This window comes from Scyliorhinus canicula, chromosome 10 (genome assembly GCF_902713615.1).
Source record: "Scyliorhinus canicula chromosome 10, sScyCan1.1, whole genome shotgun sequence".
In the NCBI taxonomy this organism is placed as follows: Eukaryota; Metazoa; Chordata; class Chondrichthyes; order Carcharhiniformes; family Scyliorhinidae; genus Scyliorhinus; species Scyliorhinus canicula.
In genome coordinates this window covers 71,621,724-71,640,157 of record NC_052155.1, presented here as the reverse complement: position 1 = coordinate 71,640,157, position 18,434 = coordinate 71,621,724, and the positions used below count along the sequence as shown (strand labels likewise).

The window sequence follows — 18,434 nt, the reverse complement described above, 5'->3', positions numbered from 1 at the left end:
GAGGGATTGCTGCGGGAGCGGCGTAATCTTCAGGCCAGGTTCGACTTACTGACCACCAGAAAGGCGGAAGCTCAGTGGAGGAAGGCACAAGGAGCGGTGTACGAATATGGGGAGAAGGCGAGTAGGATGTTGGCGCATCAGATCTGTAAGCGGGATGTGGCCAGGGAGATTGGTGGAGTGAAGGATAGGGGAGGAAATGTGGTGCAAAGGGGGGTGGCCATTAATGGGGTCTTCAGGGACTTTTATGGGGAATTTTACCGGTCCGAACCCCCGGTGGAGTGGGGGGGAATGGGCGCTTTTTGGATAGGCTGAGATTTCCGAAGGTGGAGGAGGGGGAGGTGGAGGGGCTGGGGGCGCCGATTGAGCTGGAGGAGATGGTTACTGGGATAGGCAGCATGCAGTCGGGGAAGTGCCGCCCGGTCGAATTTTATAAAATGTACGCAGACCTGCTGGGCCCCCTGTTGGTTCGGACCTTTAACGAGGCAAGGGAGGGGGGGGCTTTGTCCCCGACTATGTCACGGGCGCTGATTTCCTTGATCCTTAAACGGGACAAGGACCCCCCTGCAGTGTGGATCGTATAGGCCGATCTCACTGTTAAATGTGGATGCCAAGCTGTTGGCGAAGATCTTGGCCACAAGGATAGAGGACTGTGTGCCGGGGGTCATTCATAAGGACCAGACGGGGTTTGTGAAGAGAAGGCAGCTGAACACCAATATACGTAGGCTCCTGAATGTTATAATGATGCCGGCGGTAGAAGGGGAGGCGGAGATAGTGGTGGCATCAGACCCGGAGAAGGCCTTTGATAGGGTTGAGTGTGGATACCTGTGGGAGGTGTTGGAAAGGTTTGGGTTCAGGGAGGGGTTTATCAGTTGGGTGAGGCTGTTATATGAGGCCCTGATGGCGAGCGTAGCCACGAATAGGAGGAGATCGGCGTACTTTCGGTTGTACCGGGGGACGAGGCAGGGGTGTCCCCTGTCCCCCTTGCTCTTTGCGTTGGCAATTGAGCCCCTGGCCATGGCGTTGAGGGAGTCGGGGAATTGGAGGGGTCTGGTGCGGGGTGGGGAGGAGCACCGAGTGTCACTTTACGCAGATGAATTGTTGCTGTATGTGGCGGACCCAGTGGGGGGCATGCCAGAGGTGATGAAGATTCTCAGGGAATTTGAGGGCTTTTCAGGGTACAAGCTCAACCTGGGTAAGAGTGAGTTGTTCATCGTGCACCCAGGGGATCAGGAGGCGGGGATTGGTAGGCTCCCAGTGAAAAGGGCAGGGAGGAGCTTTAGGTACCTGGGAGTCCAGGTGGCTAGGAGCTGGGGGCCCTACACAAACTTAACCTCACTAGGCTGGTGGAGCAAATGGAGGAGGAGTTTAAAAGATGGGACATGTTGCCGCTGTCACTGGCGGGCAGGGTGCAGTCAGTCAAGATGACGGTGCTCCCGAGGTTTTTGTTCCTGTTCCAGTGCCTCCCCATCCTTATCCCAAAGGCCTTTTTTAGAAGGGTCAACAGGAGTATTACGGGATTTGTATGGGCGCATGGGACTCTGAGGGTGCGAAGGGTGTTTTTGGAGCGGGGCAGGGATAGGGGGGGCTGGCGCTGCCCAACCTCTGTGGGTACTATTGGGCTGCCAACGCAGTGATGGAGCGGAAGTGGGTAATGGACGGGGAAGGGGCAGCATGGAAGAGGATGGAGATGGCGTCCTGTGTGGACACGAGCCTGGAGGCGCTGGTAACGGCGCCGTTGCCGCTCCCTCCAACGAGGTGTACCACGAGCCCGGTGGTGGCGGCTACCCTCAAAATCTGGGGGCAATGGAGATGGCATAGGGGGGAGGTGGGGGGCTCGATGGAGTCCCCGATACGGGGGGAACCATCGGTTTGTTCCAGGGAGCATTGATGGCGGGTTTCTTAGCTGGCACAGGGTAGGCATTAGGAGGTTGAGGGACCTGTTTGTGGATGGGAGGTTTGCAAGCCTGGGTGAGTTAGAGGGGAAGTTTGGGCTCCCCCCGGGGAACATGTTTAGGTACATGCAGGTTAAGGCATTTGCCAGGCGGCAGGTGGAGGGGTTCCCTCTGCTGCTCCCACGTGAGGTATGGGACAAGGTGCTCTTGGGGGTGTGGGTTGGAGGAGGGAGGATTTTGGACGTGTACCACGTAATGCAGGAGATAGATGAGGCCTCGGTGGAGGAGCTGAAGGGTAAATGGGAAGAGGAGCTGGGTGAGGAGGTTGAGGAGGGGACGTGGGCGGATGCCCTGGAAAGAGTGAATTCCTCCTCTTCTTGTGCGAGGCTTAGCCTCATACAGTTTAAGGTGCTACATAGGGCTCACATGACCGGGACGAGGATGAGTAGGTTTTTCGGGGGCGAGGACAGGTGTGCTAGGTGCTCGGGGAGCCCAGCGAACCATGCCCATATGTTCTGGGCATGCCCAGCGCTGGGGGAATTTTGGAAGGGGGTAGCTAGGACGGTGTCGAGGGTGGTAGAATCCAGGGTCAAGCTGGGGACTCGCAATTTTTGGGGTTGCAGTGGACCCGGGAGTGAAGGAGGCAAAAGAGGCCGGTGTTCTGGCCTTTGCATCCCTAGTAGCCCGGTGGAGGATCTTGCTCCAATGGAAGGATGCGAGGCCCCCAAGCGTGGAGGCCTGGATCAATGATATGGCGGGTTCATCAAATTGGAGAGGGCGAAATTTGCCCTGAGGGGATCAGTACAGGGGTCCTTTAGGCGGTGGCAGCCTTTCCTTGACTTCGTGGCAGAACTGTAGGAAAATAGGCCGGCAGCAGCAGCAACCCGGGGGCGGGGGAGGAGGAGGAGGGGGGGAGGAGGAGGGGGGGAGGAGGGGAGGAGGAGGGGGGAGGGGGGGGAGGAGGAGGGGGGAGGGGGGGGAGGAGGAGGGGGGAGGAGGAGGGGGGAGGAGGGGGGAGGGAGGAGGGGACGGGAGGGAGGAGGAGGGGGGAGGGGAGGGAGGAGGAGGGGGGAGGGGATGGAGGGAGGAGGGGGGAGGGGGGAGGGGGGAGGGAGGAGGAGGGGGAGGGAGGAGGGGGAGGGGAGGGAAGGGGGGGAGGGAGGAGGGGGAGGGGAGGGAAGGGAGGGAGAGGGAGGGGGAAGGGAGGGAGGGGAGGGGGGAAGGGAGGGAGGGGGGAGGGGAGAAGGAAGGGGGGAAGGGAGGGAGGGGGGGGTTTGTTTCGGGGGATGGGAGAAATGTGTACATGTGTTTATTGAATATGCCGGGTGCTTATCTATTTCTTCTTTTTGTAGTTGCTGGGGGGGGGTTGGTTTTTGGGGGTTATTGTGTTTTTTTGTTGTTGTTATATTTTGTGAAAATTTCAATAAAAACTATTTAAAAAAAAAAGTTAAATTGGTTAAGCTAAAGCTTTGAAAGGCATCATGAGCGAAACAACCAACTTCAAGGAATCAAGAAGAGATTACCCCAAAAATCCTGGAATCCATGGGAAAGAGAGAACGACATGCATTGAAATTGTATATCATGCCATGTCTTTACTGTGTTAGGTATCAATCTTTATTGTCCACTGGAGGTATTGTGGCACAATGCGTTGCATCCCTGCACCAGAAGCTCTGAGTTCGACTCCCATCCAGGTCTTGATGGCTAAGGAAGGTGCATTCATAATGCGGTCACGCAGATTGAATGTGTCAACTTTCAAATCCTTCCAACACACCAATGGCTGGCAGTAAGAACAGGACAGACTCCTGGTCAGCTATGCTTCATATGGAGTGGTGACCCTCAAGCCATAAGCCCCTGGCAACAGGCTAGTGACCTGTTCCAGGAATTACTAGCTATAGAAAAGACAAAAGTCTGCCTTAGTTCATCACTAGTTGCGGGCAGAGAATTGGAATTTATTGTCCAATAAACCCCGTTGGTTAGCATTTCAAATGAGTGAGTTTCCTTTTTACCCATATAATGTTGCTAGCCTGGGTTTAATATAGAGTTCAAATTCCTACAGGAATAGTGTCAAACAAAATAAAGCAACTAGCCACAGAAAGAAACATCTGGACAGATGATTGTGGTGATATGCATCACTGTAGATGCACAAGGGATTAATGTAAGTACACGTAGACTAGCAGACACTAGAGGGAACACCAGAGACATGACACACAGACACTCAACCAATAGGTCAGTAAGATAGGACACGACCAATGGGCATTCATGATACACACAGCGGTGACACTATCAGAGGGGGGCATTACACCAACCCATATATAAAGGACACAGCACACATGATCTTCCTCTTTCCAATGGAGACACTCAGTGAGTTCAGACACAGGGTTGATTCAACATCACACCCACCACGTGGATTGTAGCAGACTGGTTGGTCAGTCTGAGTAGCTATAGAAGGATTAACAGTCGTGGCGAATCTGAGTAGGAGAATTGTAAATAGTTTAATAAAGGTGTTGAAGTTATCTCCACGTCTGAATCTTCCTTTGTCAGAATTAACATCAAGGAAGCAGCTTATGCTACGCCAAGAGCATAACAAGACAATGATCAAAAGCTTGGTCAAAGAGATAGGTTTTAAGGAGCATCTTAAAGGATGAGAAAAATTTCGGGAGCCGGTAAGGTTTGGGGCACTCGGGCTAGGCAGCTGAAGGTATTGCTTCCACTCAGGGCTGAAGGTGTTGCATTATGAAGATTGGTTGCATATTTCTGGTTTGCCAGCTACAGTGTAACAAAACCGACAACTTCAGGACTGAGTCTGTGCCAGATTTTGGATCTTGCTAGTTTTTGGGTCTGGTCAGGTCAGGCAGATCGGGCCAAGCCAGATCAAATGGGTCACGAGTTGCTGAGGAGACTCGGAGTATGAGAAACGATGAGCATGTGAAGGCGATAACTAGTCGATGCACCAGCGCAGTACCTACCCAAACAAGCTGGTAAGTTAGTTTATTCATCTAGTAATAATTAAAATTCATGCATGGCAGTTTTAAAAGTTAAAAGAATGTTAAAAGAATTTGATAAGGTAGACATGGAGAAACGTTTTTTGCTAGTGTGAGAATTATGAACAATCCTAGAGATCAAAATCAGGAAGCACCTTTTCATACAAAGGATAGTGAAAATTTAGAATTTCAACCCCCAAAAGTGGAAGTGCAGAAAGAGGCCACTTGGCTCGTCATGTCCGTGCTGGGTCTCTGCAAGAGCAATTTACCTAATGCCACTCCCTTCCTTTTCCCTGCAGCCCTGCAGAGAAATAGGTAGCTATGGAAACAGACAGAAGTCTGCCTTTGTGCACCACTAGGTGCGGTAAGAGAATTGAAATGGGATTGTGAATTGTGAGGGGAAGAATGATAAATTTTAAAAGGACATAGACAGGTTGGTGGAATGCATGGACATGTGGCAAATTAAATTTAATTCAGAGATGCGTGAAGATATTAATTTTGGTAGGTAGAATATGAAGAGACATAGAGTAGAATTCTAAAGGGGATGTTGGAGCAGAGTGACCACAGTGCTGCAAAAAGCTAAATTACCTCCACCGGGTCCCACAGGTGAGTTGGCACCAGGCCCTGGTCACTCCCCCCCCCCCCCCCCCCCCCCCCCCCCACAAGTCCATGCGCCTGGCACCGCCCGAGCCCAGTACCAAGTCGCATCCCACCCCACCCATGCCCAGTAGTGGTGCCACACCTGCCCCGCCCCCATGCTGCCCCCCCCCCCCCCCCATGTGTATGAAGCATGTGGATTTTGGAACATAGACAGACCAGCCATCATCTGGGGAGGGTTTAAACTAATGTGGCAGGGGGATGGGAACCGATGAAGGAAGTTGGAAGGAAGTAAAACAGGGACAGAAGCAAAAGGAAGTAAGGGGAAAAGTGCAAAGCAGAGAAGACATAGTCAAAAATCAAAAGGGCGACAGTACAAGGTACAGTGACTGAGGGGAGCTCAGTGAATAGGCCCAGTAATACTAAAAAGAATAAAACTGGAGATGTTAAGATTCAAAACAGAATAAGAGGTAAAAAAACTAACATAAGTGTACTTTACCTGAATGCTTGTAGTATTCGGAATAAAGTAAATGAGTTGATGGCACAAATCATTGTGAATGACTATGATTTAGTGGCCATTACTGAAACATGGTTAAAGGATGGTCACGACTGGGAGTTAAATATCCGAGGGTATCAAACTATTCGGAAGGGTGTTGCTCTGTTATTTAAAGATGACATCCGGGCAATAGTAAGGGATGACATCGGTGCTATTGAGGATAAGGTTGAATAGTAAGGCGAACAAGTCACTGATAGGAGTAGTCTATCGGCCACCAAATAGTAACGTTATGGTGGGGCAGGCAATAAACAGAGAGATAACTGATGCATGTAGAAATGGTACAGCAGTTATCATGGGGGATTTTAATCTACATGTCGATTGGTTTACCCAGGTCGGTCAAGGCAACCTTGAGGAGGAGTTCATAGAATGTATCCGCGATAGTTTCCTAGAACAGTATGTAATGGAACCTATGAGGGAACAAGCGGTCCTAGGTCTTGTTCTGTGTAATGAGACAGGATTGATTCATGATCTCATAGTTAGGGATCCTCTCGGAAGGAGCGATCACAATATGGTGGAATTTAAAATACAGATGGAGGGTGAGAAAGTAAAATCAAATACTATTGTTTTGTGTTTAAACAAAGGAGATTACAATGGGATGAGAGAAGAACTAGCTAAGGTAGACTGGGAGCAAAGACTTTATGGTGGAACAGTTGAGGAACAGTGGAGAACCTTCCAAGCGATTTTTCACAGTGCTCAGCAAAGGTTTATACCAACAAAAAGGAAGGACGGTAGAAAGAGGGAAAATCGACCGTGGATATCTAAGGAAATAAGGGAGAGTATCAAATTGAAGGAAAAAGCATGTAAAGTGGCAAAGATTGGTGGGAGACTAGAGAACTGGGAAATCTTTAGGGGGCAACAGAAAGCTACTAAAAAACTATAAAGAAGAGTAAGATAGAGTATGAGAGTAAACTTGCTCAGAATATAAAAACAGAGAGTAAAAGTTTTTACAAATATATAAAACAAAAAAGAGTGGCTAAGGTAAATATTGGTCCTTTAGAGGATGAGAAGGGAGATTTAATAATGGGAGATGAGGAAATGGCTGAGGAACTGAACAGGTTTTTTGGGTCGGTCTTCACAGTGGAAGACACAAATAACATGCCAGCGACTGATAGAAATGAGGCTATGACAGGTGAGGACCTTGAGAGAATTGTTATCACTAAGGAGATTGTGATGGGCAAACTAATGGGGCTAAAGGTAGACAAGTCTCCTGGCCCTGATGGAATGCATCCCAGAGTGCTAAAAGAGATGGCTAGCGAAATTGCAGATGCACTAATGATGAATTAGCAAAATTCACTAGATTCTGGGGTGGTCCCGGTGGATTGGAAATTAGTAAACGTGACACCACTGTTTAAAAAAGGAGGTAGGTAGAGAGCAGGAAATTATAGGCCAGTGAGCTGTTGAGGCTCCTTCATTAAGTGTTTTTAAGGTAAAGATAGATAGTTTTTTGAAGAATAAAGGGATTAAGGGTTATGGTGTTCGGGCCGGAAAGTGGAGCTGAGTCCACAAAAGATCAGCCATGATCTCATTGAATGGCGGAGCAGGCTCGAGGGGCCAGATGGCCTACTCCTGCTCCTAGTTCTTATGTTCTTATGTTCTTATGTTTATGAATAGCTGAGCGGGCACTTGGGTATAATGCCCGAGGAGTGGAAATCACAGGCAGATTGTCACTTCACTCATAGTTACTTCAAATGGTGCCGCACCTTTCTCAACTGAACTATCGACCTGGGTGCAAAAGGTGGCGTGCAGCAGGTTCGGGTTCCCAAGGCCTTGTGTCAAGTGCAGCAGAGTTGGAGGTAAGAAAACCACGTCTCCTTTTTTGAAAAATGAAATGAAAATCGCTTATTGTCACGAGTAGGCTTCAATGAAGTTACTGTGAAAAGCCCCTAGTCGCCACATTCCGGCGCCTGTTTGGGGAGGCTCGTACGGGAATTGAACCGTGCTGCTGGCCTGCTTTAAATGCCAGTGATTTAGCCTAGTGTGCTAAACAAGCAGTAGCTGCCATAAAGCGCATTAGTTTAACAAACCAGCCACTTTGAAAAGTCAGGGAGAAGGGGGAGGGGGAAGATATGTCCAAAAGGTAAGTGGATAAATTTGTGGGGGGGGGGGGGGGGGCATGCGAATGGTAGTCGGGTGAAAGGTGCCGGTCGAGAGTGGAGGATGGTGGTCAGTGGGGGGCTGGGGAGGATGGTGATCAGATGGTCAATGGATCTGCCAGGTGGAGTAGTTAGCAGGAGGGTATCGGTGCCAGTGGGAGGGGTGGGTTGTGTAAACCCGGGTGGTCAGGTGGAGGGATTATTAGTGTACAGGTATGGTGGTCAGTGGGATGGGTTGTTGGAGAGGATGGAAGGGGGTGGGGTGTAGTTTGAAGGCTTGGTAAGGTACTGGGGGTGGGGTGGGTCTGTGATCACGCAGTGGGGGTATATTTAGGTGATGGGCATATGATTTGGAGGGGAAGTGGGTGTTTAGTCAGCTTCCCGTGGAGGATCGGGGAAGTGAAGCAAGTGACCCAGGGCTTTGGGGTAGGTCAGTACTATTGTTACCAGGAGTTGGAAGTGTTTTTCATTCTGCTAACTTTTTCTGGGTAACTATTGTGTAATGCAATCGGAACCATCCGAAGATTGCAATTTAAATCGGGGTTTTAAATGGTTCCCAAAGCAGGACAATTGCTCAGTAGAAATTTAAACTTCCTGGAAACAGTTTTTCCTTATAGAATCATAGAATCCCTGCAGTGCAGCAGGAGGGCATTCGGCCCATCAAGTCTACACCAGCCCTAGGAAAGAACATCCTACTTAAACCCACACCTCCATGAAGGACATTAGTGGACCAGGTAGGTTCTTACAACGATCAACAATGGTTTCACAGTCATCATTAAATTCCCCCCCACCACCCCACCACCAGATTTTTTAATTGAATTCAAATTTCACCATCTGCCATTGTAAGATTCAAACCTAGTCCCCAGAGCATTACCCTGGGTCTGTGGATTTCTGGTCTCTGGATTACTAGACAATACCATTACTCCACCACATCCTCTAGATAGGTAGATTCTTGTCAGGCAAGGAAAATCAAAGGTTATTTTATTAGGGTGGAAGGGAATGTGCAATTCGCAACACAAACAGATCAGCATGGTTTTTATGAATGGCGAAGCGGGCTTGAGAGCGTAATTGCCATGGCTTGGCAACCACAGTCAGATTGCCACTTTGCTGCTGGTAATTTACGGTGAAATGTAGTTGTCCTGAGGTCTGAAGTGACACACTGCCACCTGGGCCACGTGCACCGTGCCGGCTGTGACAATTCGCAGCTGTTGCCAAATGCAGATCACGCGCACACTGCGTCTTACGTCATGACGCTATGGATTTTCCGGTTTCGTTCTGAATGTTGAAGGGAGGATTCTGCAGCCGGCATATGATGATCGCCCCGAGAAACCCACTGAACCGTTGCCTGAAGGAAGTGAGTCGGATCCGGGGGCCTCTTAACACCCTGAGAACACAGATTGACACCTCAGGGAGCAAACTGCGCAATCTAGGCAGTCAAACTACAGTTTACACACTGCACTGGGATCCGGAGTTACACGGCAGAGTGTTTACACTGCACTGTGATCCAGGTTTACAGTGCAGAGTATTTACACTGTGTTGTGATCCAGCGTTACAGTGCAGAGTGTTTACACTGTATTGGGATCCAGTGTTACACTGTGTTTACACTGCTCTGGAATCCAGAGTTGCAGTGCAGAGTGTTTACACTGCATTGGTATCCAGAGTTACAGTGCTGAGTGTTTACACTGCAATGGGATCCGGAGTTACACTGCAGAGTGTTTACACTGCATTCGAATCCGGAGTTACAGTCCAAAGTGTTTACACTGCATTGGTATCCAGAGTTACTGCACTGAGATTCGGAGTTACAGTGCAGAGTGGTAACACTGCATTGGAATCCAGAGTTGCAGTGCAGTGTTTATACTGCACTTGGATCCGGAGTTACATTGCAAAGTGTTTACACTGCATTGAGATCCAGAGTGACAGTGCAGAGCATTTACACTGCACTAGGATCTGGAGTTACAGTGCAGCCCGTTTATTCTGCACTGGAACGTGTAATTATCGTGCAAACCGTTTACACTATACTGGGAATTGGAGTTACAGTGCAGGGTCTGGGATCTGGAGTTACAGTATAGATGCTTGCATTGCACTGGAAACTGGAGTGAGTGCAGTGTTTACACTGCACTAGGGTCTGGAGTTACAATGCAGAGTGGAAAGGATGAACCCAGCTCTATTTGATGCTTGCTCTGTTGCAGGAGTTTCTGGAAAACTGACTGATAGATGACAGATTATTGGATTCCACTTTAATGTCAGGTTTTCTGTCAGGGTTACCCACTTAGCTTCCTCTCCCAAGCCATCTACAAGGTATTTGTGCTATTTGCCCATAGCTGGGCATCTGGTCTGTGGGCACCAGAGTGGTAGGTCTACATGTCACATGTATATCTCTATAAGGAGGCCTTGCATCAGTCTGGATGGTGAAGAGGTTATGTAATGGCGGAAGAAGCTTAGGCATCAGCTCTCTCTACACGGTAGTTATACTGCTAGCTAGCGATCAGAGCTGAAAGCAAGAGGTGACAAACAGATTGACCGTTAAGCTAACAGACTCGATGCATTGCATCAACCGGTCACTTATTCCTAAACTGAGACTCCTAAAGCAGTTCTTTGCAACTAATTTTTGTCCACACAAAAGTCACTGCACTTCAGAAGTTCTTTGTTCAAGTCTCTTCAGATGGCACTTGAACTGGAGGGAAAAAGAGTACAAAAAGAGGCAGGCAGTGGCAGGAGATGAGCAGTACGAGCATCTGCAGTATTAAGAATCCCCAAATTGTCAGCCAAATTTGTGGAGGTGCTATGACGGAGGTGAGAATGAGGGATTGCCTCTATGGCACCCCTCATGGATATGGAGTGAGCTGTTGCAGCCAGTGTGCTAGAACCAAACTAAGAGACACAGTGCTCTGCAGCTGTTACTCAGCTGTAGAGCTTGAGGGTCAGGGCGCAACTGCTGAGAATGGCACAAGTATACACTTCAGCATCAAGACTGAAAAGAAGGAACTCTGCAAGACCTGCTACTAGTTCTCAAACATGTTGCTGGAAAATTATTGAAAGCCTCCATCCATGTTTGCCTCAGACCAATCGAAGAAGGAACAGGCCCCAAGGTTCTTGAGGAGCAGTAGATTTCTAAAAGTGATCCAGCTTCAAAAATAGTATTTGTTATGGTGGCCAGGTTTATGTTGTGTACTGATATGTATTAGGAATAAGGATAAAGCCATTCATACAAATTGACAAAACAAATTGCTTGACGTTGGTAGAAGAAGCTCATCTCGAGAGTCTGGGTTATTTCAGCATCACGTCCTGGAAACAATGAGCAGCGTCCTTATCTGCTGTGCATCCCCATTTAAAACAAAAATCTCTCAGAATGAAATTTCACTTTATTTTTTATAGATTTTCAAATATTTAGAAAAGATAAATTAAACGGGTACAGGAAATTATGTTTTGATATTTAATGTGCAATGTTGCAAGTGATTTTGCTTTTCTTTTACAGTGTTCATACAGGTATCCAGTAGAGGTTGTGAAGGAAATTCAAAATGTTCAAGCAAAGTACAGAAACCTCTCTGTATGTTTTGACTATTACTGTAAGTAATGATTTAATGTTTATGGAGAGAGATGGATGAATTACATTTAATTGTTCTCTTATTCATGATTAAAATGCATAACTCCACATCTATTTACTTGAATTGAGAGTTCCTGGAGGATATTTATTGTCCAATGCAAGTTCTTTTTGCTTTAATTATTATTATTATAGAGTGCAAATGTTGGTGATTTGAAAAAGAAAATACAACACTGTATGGTGAGGCAAAATAACAGTACACTTATCAGTTGCAGGAAGACATCAGTGGTCATTATTGCATTGCAGCATGTGGGACCCTGCTGTTCTCAAATTTGTCTTCCTCCATTACACTTCAAAAAGTACTTCATTGTCTGTGAAGTGCTTTGGCACATCCTGCGATTTGGAAATCAATCCAAGCTTTCAGTTAGGAAGAAGTAAAGGAGATTTGAGGAGATATTAAAAGACATGGTCAGAGTGAATCCGGAAATTCTGAATGCTGGGAGAATGGTAGTTGGGTGCAGTATGTCAGAGTGCAAGAGCCTCGGACAACTTGCATGGTCCACGGACTCCACAAGGCTGCAAAAGACAAAGGTAACTTGGGAGACCATGAACCACGGCAACCTATGGTTGTAAGTGAAGTTTGTGCTTGTGAGGCAGGCGGAAATCACTAAATTAGGATAGGGATGTGGACATGCACTTAACTAGAGCATGGCTTACCAGTGACTGTTGAGACACCAACTGCTTCAGAAATTTGTCTCCCAAGGTAATAAAACCATTTTCATCTGCATCACACTTATTGTGCAAATATTATAATAGTTTAATATTTGCACAATGCAGTCAGTTGATTCAGACCACTAGCGCACACACAGTACACGTATCTCATGATAAATCAGTGTTCGTGATATATTGAAAAGTGTGTGCTCTAACATTGTTGGATATAATCCTCTGATATTAGAAATGGATATGGATATTAAAAGGGATAGGCTTCAAATAGGGTAGGGGATGGAGCATTGGATTAGAAACCATGAACTCTGGATTAAAGTGCATCTTTTGTCCTTGCGTTCCTTGACCAGAAGTCAGCAGGGAAGACTGCAGTGCGGCTGCAGGACCGATTACTTACCCATGAGAAGCGGGCAGCAGTGCAGTGGGGGAGCTTAGCTGATCCCGAAGGCTCTTTATATTGAGGGGATTTGGAGAACCAGACCCCCCCCCCCCCAATCCTCGTAGCCCCCACCCCCTTCATCCTCGTAGCCCTTCAGGTAGTGGGTTTCCAAGGACTGAGAATCCAATCAGGCTAAGGTTAAACAGTAAAACAGGTTAAATAGGAAATTGCCAACCCGCCTCCTGGAAGCGGTCGGCTGCTTGTCCTTTACCCCAACTCCAATAAGCTTGGAAGTGGCTGATTTGGGAGGTGGGTTAGGTTGGAGGTTTTTAAAAAATTGAACCTCTGACCTAATTTTAAACCACCGGTTTGTAGTGTTAAAATCCAACCCTTTGTGTCTGTGTGAGCGTAGCTGAGTCAAATAATTCTCGGTTGAAATACTTCTTTAATCTATTTTATGAAATTCTGTTTCCTTTTCCTTGCAGGTTATGAATCTGGAGTTAAAAATAAGCTTGTTAATTTGAATGGAACTATTCCGGTGTTGGGCAGAGGTAAGAACATAATCAGGCAGTTACATGATGTTTTAGATGTAATCTGGACTAACAGTTAAATTCCAATGGTTTAGGTGCTTTTCTCATCTTGGGAAACTTTATCTGAGGAACACTGCTGAGAGGCAAGTTTGGTTTTACCTTCAACAACACCGGGTGTGAATTAACTAAATCGGAACAAAATACCAAAGCAAGCACGTTTAGCAGCGTGTTTCCCGGCGCTCGTAGCGCCGAGAAACACGAGGTTGTAAAGCTCAACTCACATTTGATAAGGGGCCTCACAGGGAACGCATGGCCAAGGCTGCACATAGCCCCATTTTCTACACTGAGGTGCTCCGCTCAGTGTAGCGAGAGATCTGGACAGCAGTTAAAAATGATGCCCCAAGTCCCAATGCACTGTGGGAGGATCCCCGGCCGCCACTTCACCCATGCAGGGCAGCGCTGGCCCACTAGCACTCGCACAAAAAATGCCAGCTTGGCACCCTAGCAGTGCCATCTGGACACATTGGCAGTGCTCGGCTGGCACCCAAGTAGTGCCATGGTTCCCAGGTGGCACCAGCAGTGCCAGGTGTCACCCTGCCCAAAAGGCATGCACCTGTGGGCATCCGATCCCCTGGGAGACCCCCACAAGTGCCATTCCATCTGGTCCCTGTTTGTGGAGACCAGTTCTGAACAGTGCTCGCCAAGATTTCCAAGGCAAGGAAGATTTATCCCACGCCTCGCTTAACTCCGGAATCGGCACTCTAAAGTGAGACTAGCTGTCTCGCTTTAATATGCAAATTTGCCAATGTCTTGCGAGATTGCATTAGATCTTGTGAAGCATTGCATGTCGGGTAGATCCTGAGGGTGGGGTCTCTGGCTTTTATCGACCGCGCTGCGCCACGGTGAGCTGCTTTTGGGGCTCAGCGTGGCCATTAAATCACGCCCATTGTGTCTCCTGGTCAACTAATAGTGTTTATGAACTATTTGTGGGTTAAATTCCATTGGATGAACAGCAGTGTGGATGAGGGGCTGAAAAGCTTGATGGGATAAAAACCTTCAAAAACAGGATTGATTTTAGAGCGTTACATTTACAAATTTTATGATTAAAAAAAATCTTTCAAATACAGTGTCAAAGTTATAAAAGTAGAATAGAGCCCCGCCTCCGCCCTGCCATTCACCGTCCCCAAAACAAAAGCATGGATCTAACATTTGATGTGTTTGAACATAATCTTTTTCTGTTTTGTTAACGATGTATAAATGTGTTTATATCCAGGCTTAATTTATAATGTTCCAATAAGCATCTGGTTGCGTAACACACACCCCCAGTATCCACCAAAATGTTTTGTGAAGGGGCTACCAATAGTGTGCCGAAACCCTGGAATCTATATAGATAACGCTGGCATGGTGTCTTCGAGTTATTTAAGCAATTGGAAATACGTAAGCAAGAATACATGTTATAACTTTGTTCATACTGCACAAAATAAATTTGATATATTCTTTAAATAAAGATGTGACAAAATGCTTGAAACACACTGGTTTGGGCAGATTTACACACATAATTGTTCACTTGAAGACTGTATTGATGACTATGTTAAGACATAAACAGATTGCCAGATTCAATAATTTGATTTGCGTTTCTCGCAGATTCGAAAATGAGAATTGGTAGAAGATATTCATTAAGCACAAATCAGATAGATTATTCAATGGTCAAAAGATGTCGAATTATGTATAACTTATGGTTAAAGTTGTTATAAACATAGGGCGCGATTCTTCGCAAATCCGGCGTGCCGTGAAGGCTGCCATGAAACTGGCCGTGTTTCACGCCAGCCTCGGAGCTCCGTCCCGGGACCCGATTCTCCCCCCAGGCTTGGCTAGTATCGTCGCTAACTCCGCCCGCCAAGAGTCACGGCGGCTGACGTGCACGATGACGTCAGCCGCGCATGCGCGGGTTGGACGGCTACAACCCGCGCATGCGCGGATGACGTCATCACGCAGACGCGTCAAACCCGTGCATGCGCAGGCCGTCATGCCCCTCAGCCGTCCCGCGGACTGATCCTGTGGGGCGGCGAACAAATAGTGCGCGGGTATCGGACCCGCTGCCCGCGATCGGTGCCCACCGATCGCAGGCCCATGCCACCCTTGGCATGGCTGTGGTGCGGCCGTGCCAATCGGTGCCATGGTTGTCAGGGACGGGCACTTTGCGGCCGTTTTCACGAACGCTGAAAGCAGGTGTGATCACGGCCGTGAAAATGGCCGTAAACTCCGCGGTATTCGGCCCATCGGCCTGCGGAGAATCGCTGTTCGCCGTAAAAAAACGGCGAGCAGCGATTCGTGCCGGGGGGCAGCCGGAGTTGGGGGAGAATAGCGGGAGGCCGTGAAAATTGTCGGGAAGGCCCTCCTGCTATTCTCCGACCCGTCGTGGGCAGCGGAGAATCACGCCCATAGCATTTAGAAGTGGTGGTGAGGGAAATTTAGGAATGTGTTAAAATAGTGTATCAGGTTTTTTTAACTTGTTGATTCAAATATAATATAGATACTAGGTATCATAGAATCGATACAGTGCAGAAGATGGCTATTTGGCCCATTGGGTCTGCACCAACCCTCCGAAAGAGCACCGTGACCAGGCCCACTCCCCTGCCCCAGCCCCGTCATCTCATTACCCCAACTAACCTTTTGGACACGAAGGGGCAATGTAGCATGGCCGATCCACCTAACCTGCACGTAATAATAATCTTTATTATCACAAGTAGGCTTCCATTAACACTGCAATGACGTTACTGTGAAAATCCCCTAGTCGTCACACTGTGGTGCCTGTCCGGGTACACCGAGGGGGAATTCAGAATGTCCAATTCACCTATTTATCTTTGAGTAGAAAAGGATTTTTTCCTCTCCCAGTGTTTGAATTAGATCTGTTATGTATGCATTGTAAATGTAAGGTTACTTCTGAAGTACTCAGTCTTTATAACTGCTTTCAAATGTCTTCATAATTTAAGCAAAATGTTGTTTTGTGAGCCAGCAATTTAATTATGATACAAATTCTTTTCTCTCTCCCTCTTCGTCCTTCTTTCTGACCTCCTCAGAACACACTATTTTAATCTTTTGTTATCTCCGTGTACATGCAATAAAATTAGTAGGCCAGCTAATTCTGTCCATCAAATCTATCCATTCTGTCCATTGGCACCATGACAGAGTGGTTAGCACTGTGCCTCAGTGCCAGGGACTCTGGTTCGATTCTGACCTTGGATGACTGTGTGGAGTCTGCATGTTCTTCCTGTGTCTGCCTGGATTTCCTTCGGGTGTTCCGGTTTCCTCCCACAGTCCAAAGCTGTGCTGGTTAGATGGATTGGCCATGATAAATTGCCACTATGTGAGATTACGGGTATAGAGTGCCGTATTGGACTCTGTCAGAGGGTTGGTGCAGACTCGATGGGCCGAATAGCCTCCTTCTACAGCAGCGATTCTTTGATTCTATGAAATAAAAATCTTAGAATTACTTTGTTTTTAAAAAAAGACTGGCACTGTTTTCAATTGCCACTGAATAGCTGTTTTACAATTGAACTGTAAAGTTCTAAAAGCAACTGAATAGTTTATTTTTTGTTTAAGAAATATTAGATATGTTATATATAATAGAGTTCTTCAAGTACAATAAAATACAAGAATGAAAGTGTGATGTTGGAGCAGTAGTAGAACAGGATTATAATGGAATTTTATAAATATTTAGGGTGAAATTGGCCCCCAAAAAATCACATGTCTGTATGTAAGAGAATCCTGCCGACTGTTCCGGCACAATTCCAGTGCAATTCACCCAATACTTGGCGAGATTCTCACAAAATTCCTCCAGGGGAACAAAAGACTGGTGAGACCGACTCCTCAAAGGTCTGGACTCCCTTTTTAACAGGTGCCCAGATCTTAAAGTTGAGTTGAAGGTCCCTCACACCGGTGTGAGTGTGATCCGGCCCCACTCCCATCGCCGGCATTGAGACATCGCCGCCAACTCCCCCCACCCCCAAGAGAACATGCCCTGCTATGAGGTCACTCCCATGTGCCCACTTCAGCCCCCCCCTCAATACGCTCCCTTCATATCCCATCCAGTCCCCACGCTTCCTGCTTCCCCCCGCCCCTTCTCCACCACACAACCCCCCCCCACCGCATGGCCATGGCTACCCTCAGGCCCCATTCCCAGAACTGTCCTTTGACACCGTGGGACATGCCTGTCCTGTCCTCGACCACCCGGGACTCCAATGGCCTCCGAGTGCCCAGCGTGCTCGCCACGTCTGGTTTGCATTTTTAGAAACCGGTACTGTTTTGCACCAACCTGGCGCTGCACCGGTGGGTCAGTGAATCCCAGAAGCCGGAAGACTGCAACTTTGAATGTGCAAGACCCAGATCGCATCGGGCACGGCAGGTCGGGACCATTGTGATCCGTTTGGCGACTGCACAAACCCCATTTAGAGGCTCTTCCACCAATCTCCGGGAATAGTGGGAGGAGTGCTGGGCGCAATGCATGGGAAGAATCGCCCCCTTAATTACATAGTTAATGTGAGGGTGGTTCAAGTGTGTTTATTTAAATGAAAGAATTAAAAATTCAAGTTTAACTTGGATGAAGGAAAGGTGTCATAAAGTAAATGCTGGGAAGTAAAAATACAAAGTTCAAGGTCTAGGTAATAAGGGTTTTCTTTGTTATTTCTTGCATTTTGAATTATTCTGCTTTTTTCAGCCAACATCACATTTGGAGGGTCTTATTGAAGACATAAGAACATTATTTATGAACTGCTTAAATGATCCAACACAGACTGCTTTTTCACAAGGTAAACTGTCGCTCTACTGTCAGTGTATTTTATATTGAAAGATTTAGCAGAATCCATTTTTCCTACACCTTTTAAATTTGAACTCCCTGTTTTGATTTATTGTCTTCCCTTCACTAGGCTTCCTATACAGTGCATTAGCAATGGCTGAAAGGAGAGGTAGTCTTCTCGCAGGCCTCATACTGCACAGAAGAAAAAAGGATGCACGACCAATCTAGTATTACATTTTCTCATTTTTTTTCTCGCAATGTCTTCGCAATGTGGGAAAACATGAGGTTTTAACATAGTCGCTTTCCAAAGATAGGATTCCACTTTGCATATTGCCCTGTACCATTAT

The 18,434-nt window shown here is 47.3% G+C and overlaps 1 protein-coding gene and 1 long non-coding RNA gene across 4 annotated transcripts in view; both read left to right on the top strand.

The window, feature by feature from the left end:
• The window catches only part of LOC119972958, a 43,225-nt gene extending 35,418 nt beyond the window's left edge, over nucleotides 1–7,807 (top strand). The window contains exon 3 of the long non-coding RNA XR_005462196.1: nucleotides 7,706–7,807. This is a non-coding gene — a long non-coding RNA (uncharacterized LOC119972958). The remainder of the gene's footprint in view (nucleotides 1–7,705) is intronic.
• Nucleotides 7,808–9,367: 1,560 nt separating this feature from the next.
• Nucleotides 9,368–18,434, top strand: part of si:dkey-181m9.8 (E3 ubiquitin-protein ligase RNF31) — a 104,004-nt gene continuing 94,937 nt past the window's right edge. For 2 of the 3 annotated variants that reach the window (XM_038809165.1, XM_038809164.1), the window contains exons 1-5: nucleotides 9,368–9,473; nucleotides 11,595–11,685; nucleotides 13,248–13,313; nucleotides 14,566–14,729; nucleotides 18,010–18,100. In XM_038809165.1, the coding sequence (XP_038665093.1) occupies nucleotides 9,399–9,473; nucleotides 11,595–11,685; nucleotides 13,248–13,313; nucleotides 14,566–14,729; nucleotides 18,010–18,100 (487 nt within the window). In that variant the 5' untranslated portion in view covers nucleotides 9,368–9,398. The remainder of the gene's footprint in view (nucleotides 9,474–11,594; nucleotides 11,686–13,247; nucleotides 13,314–14,565; nucleotides 14,730–18,009; nucleotides 18,101–18,434) is intronic. The other variant, XM_038809166.1, reaches the window with a different exon arrangement.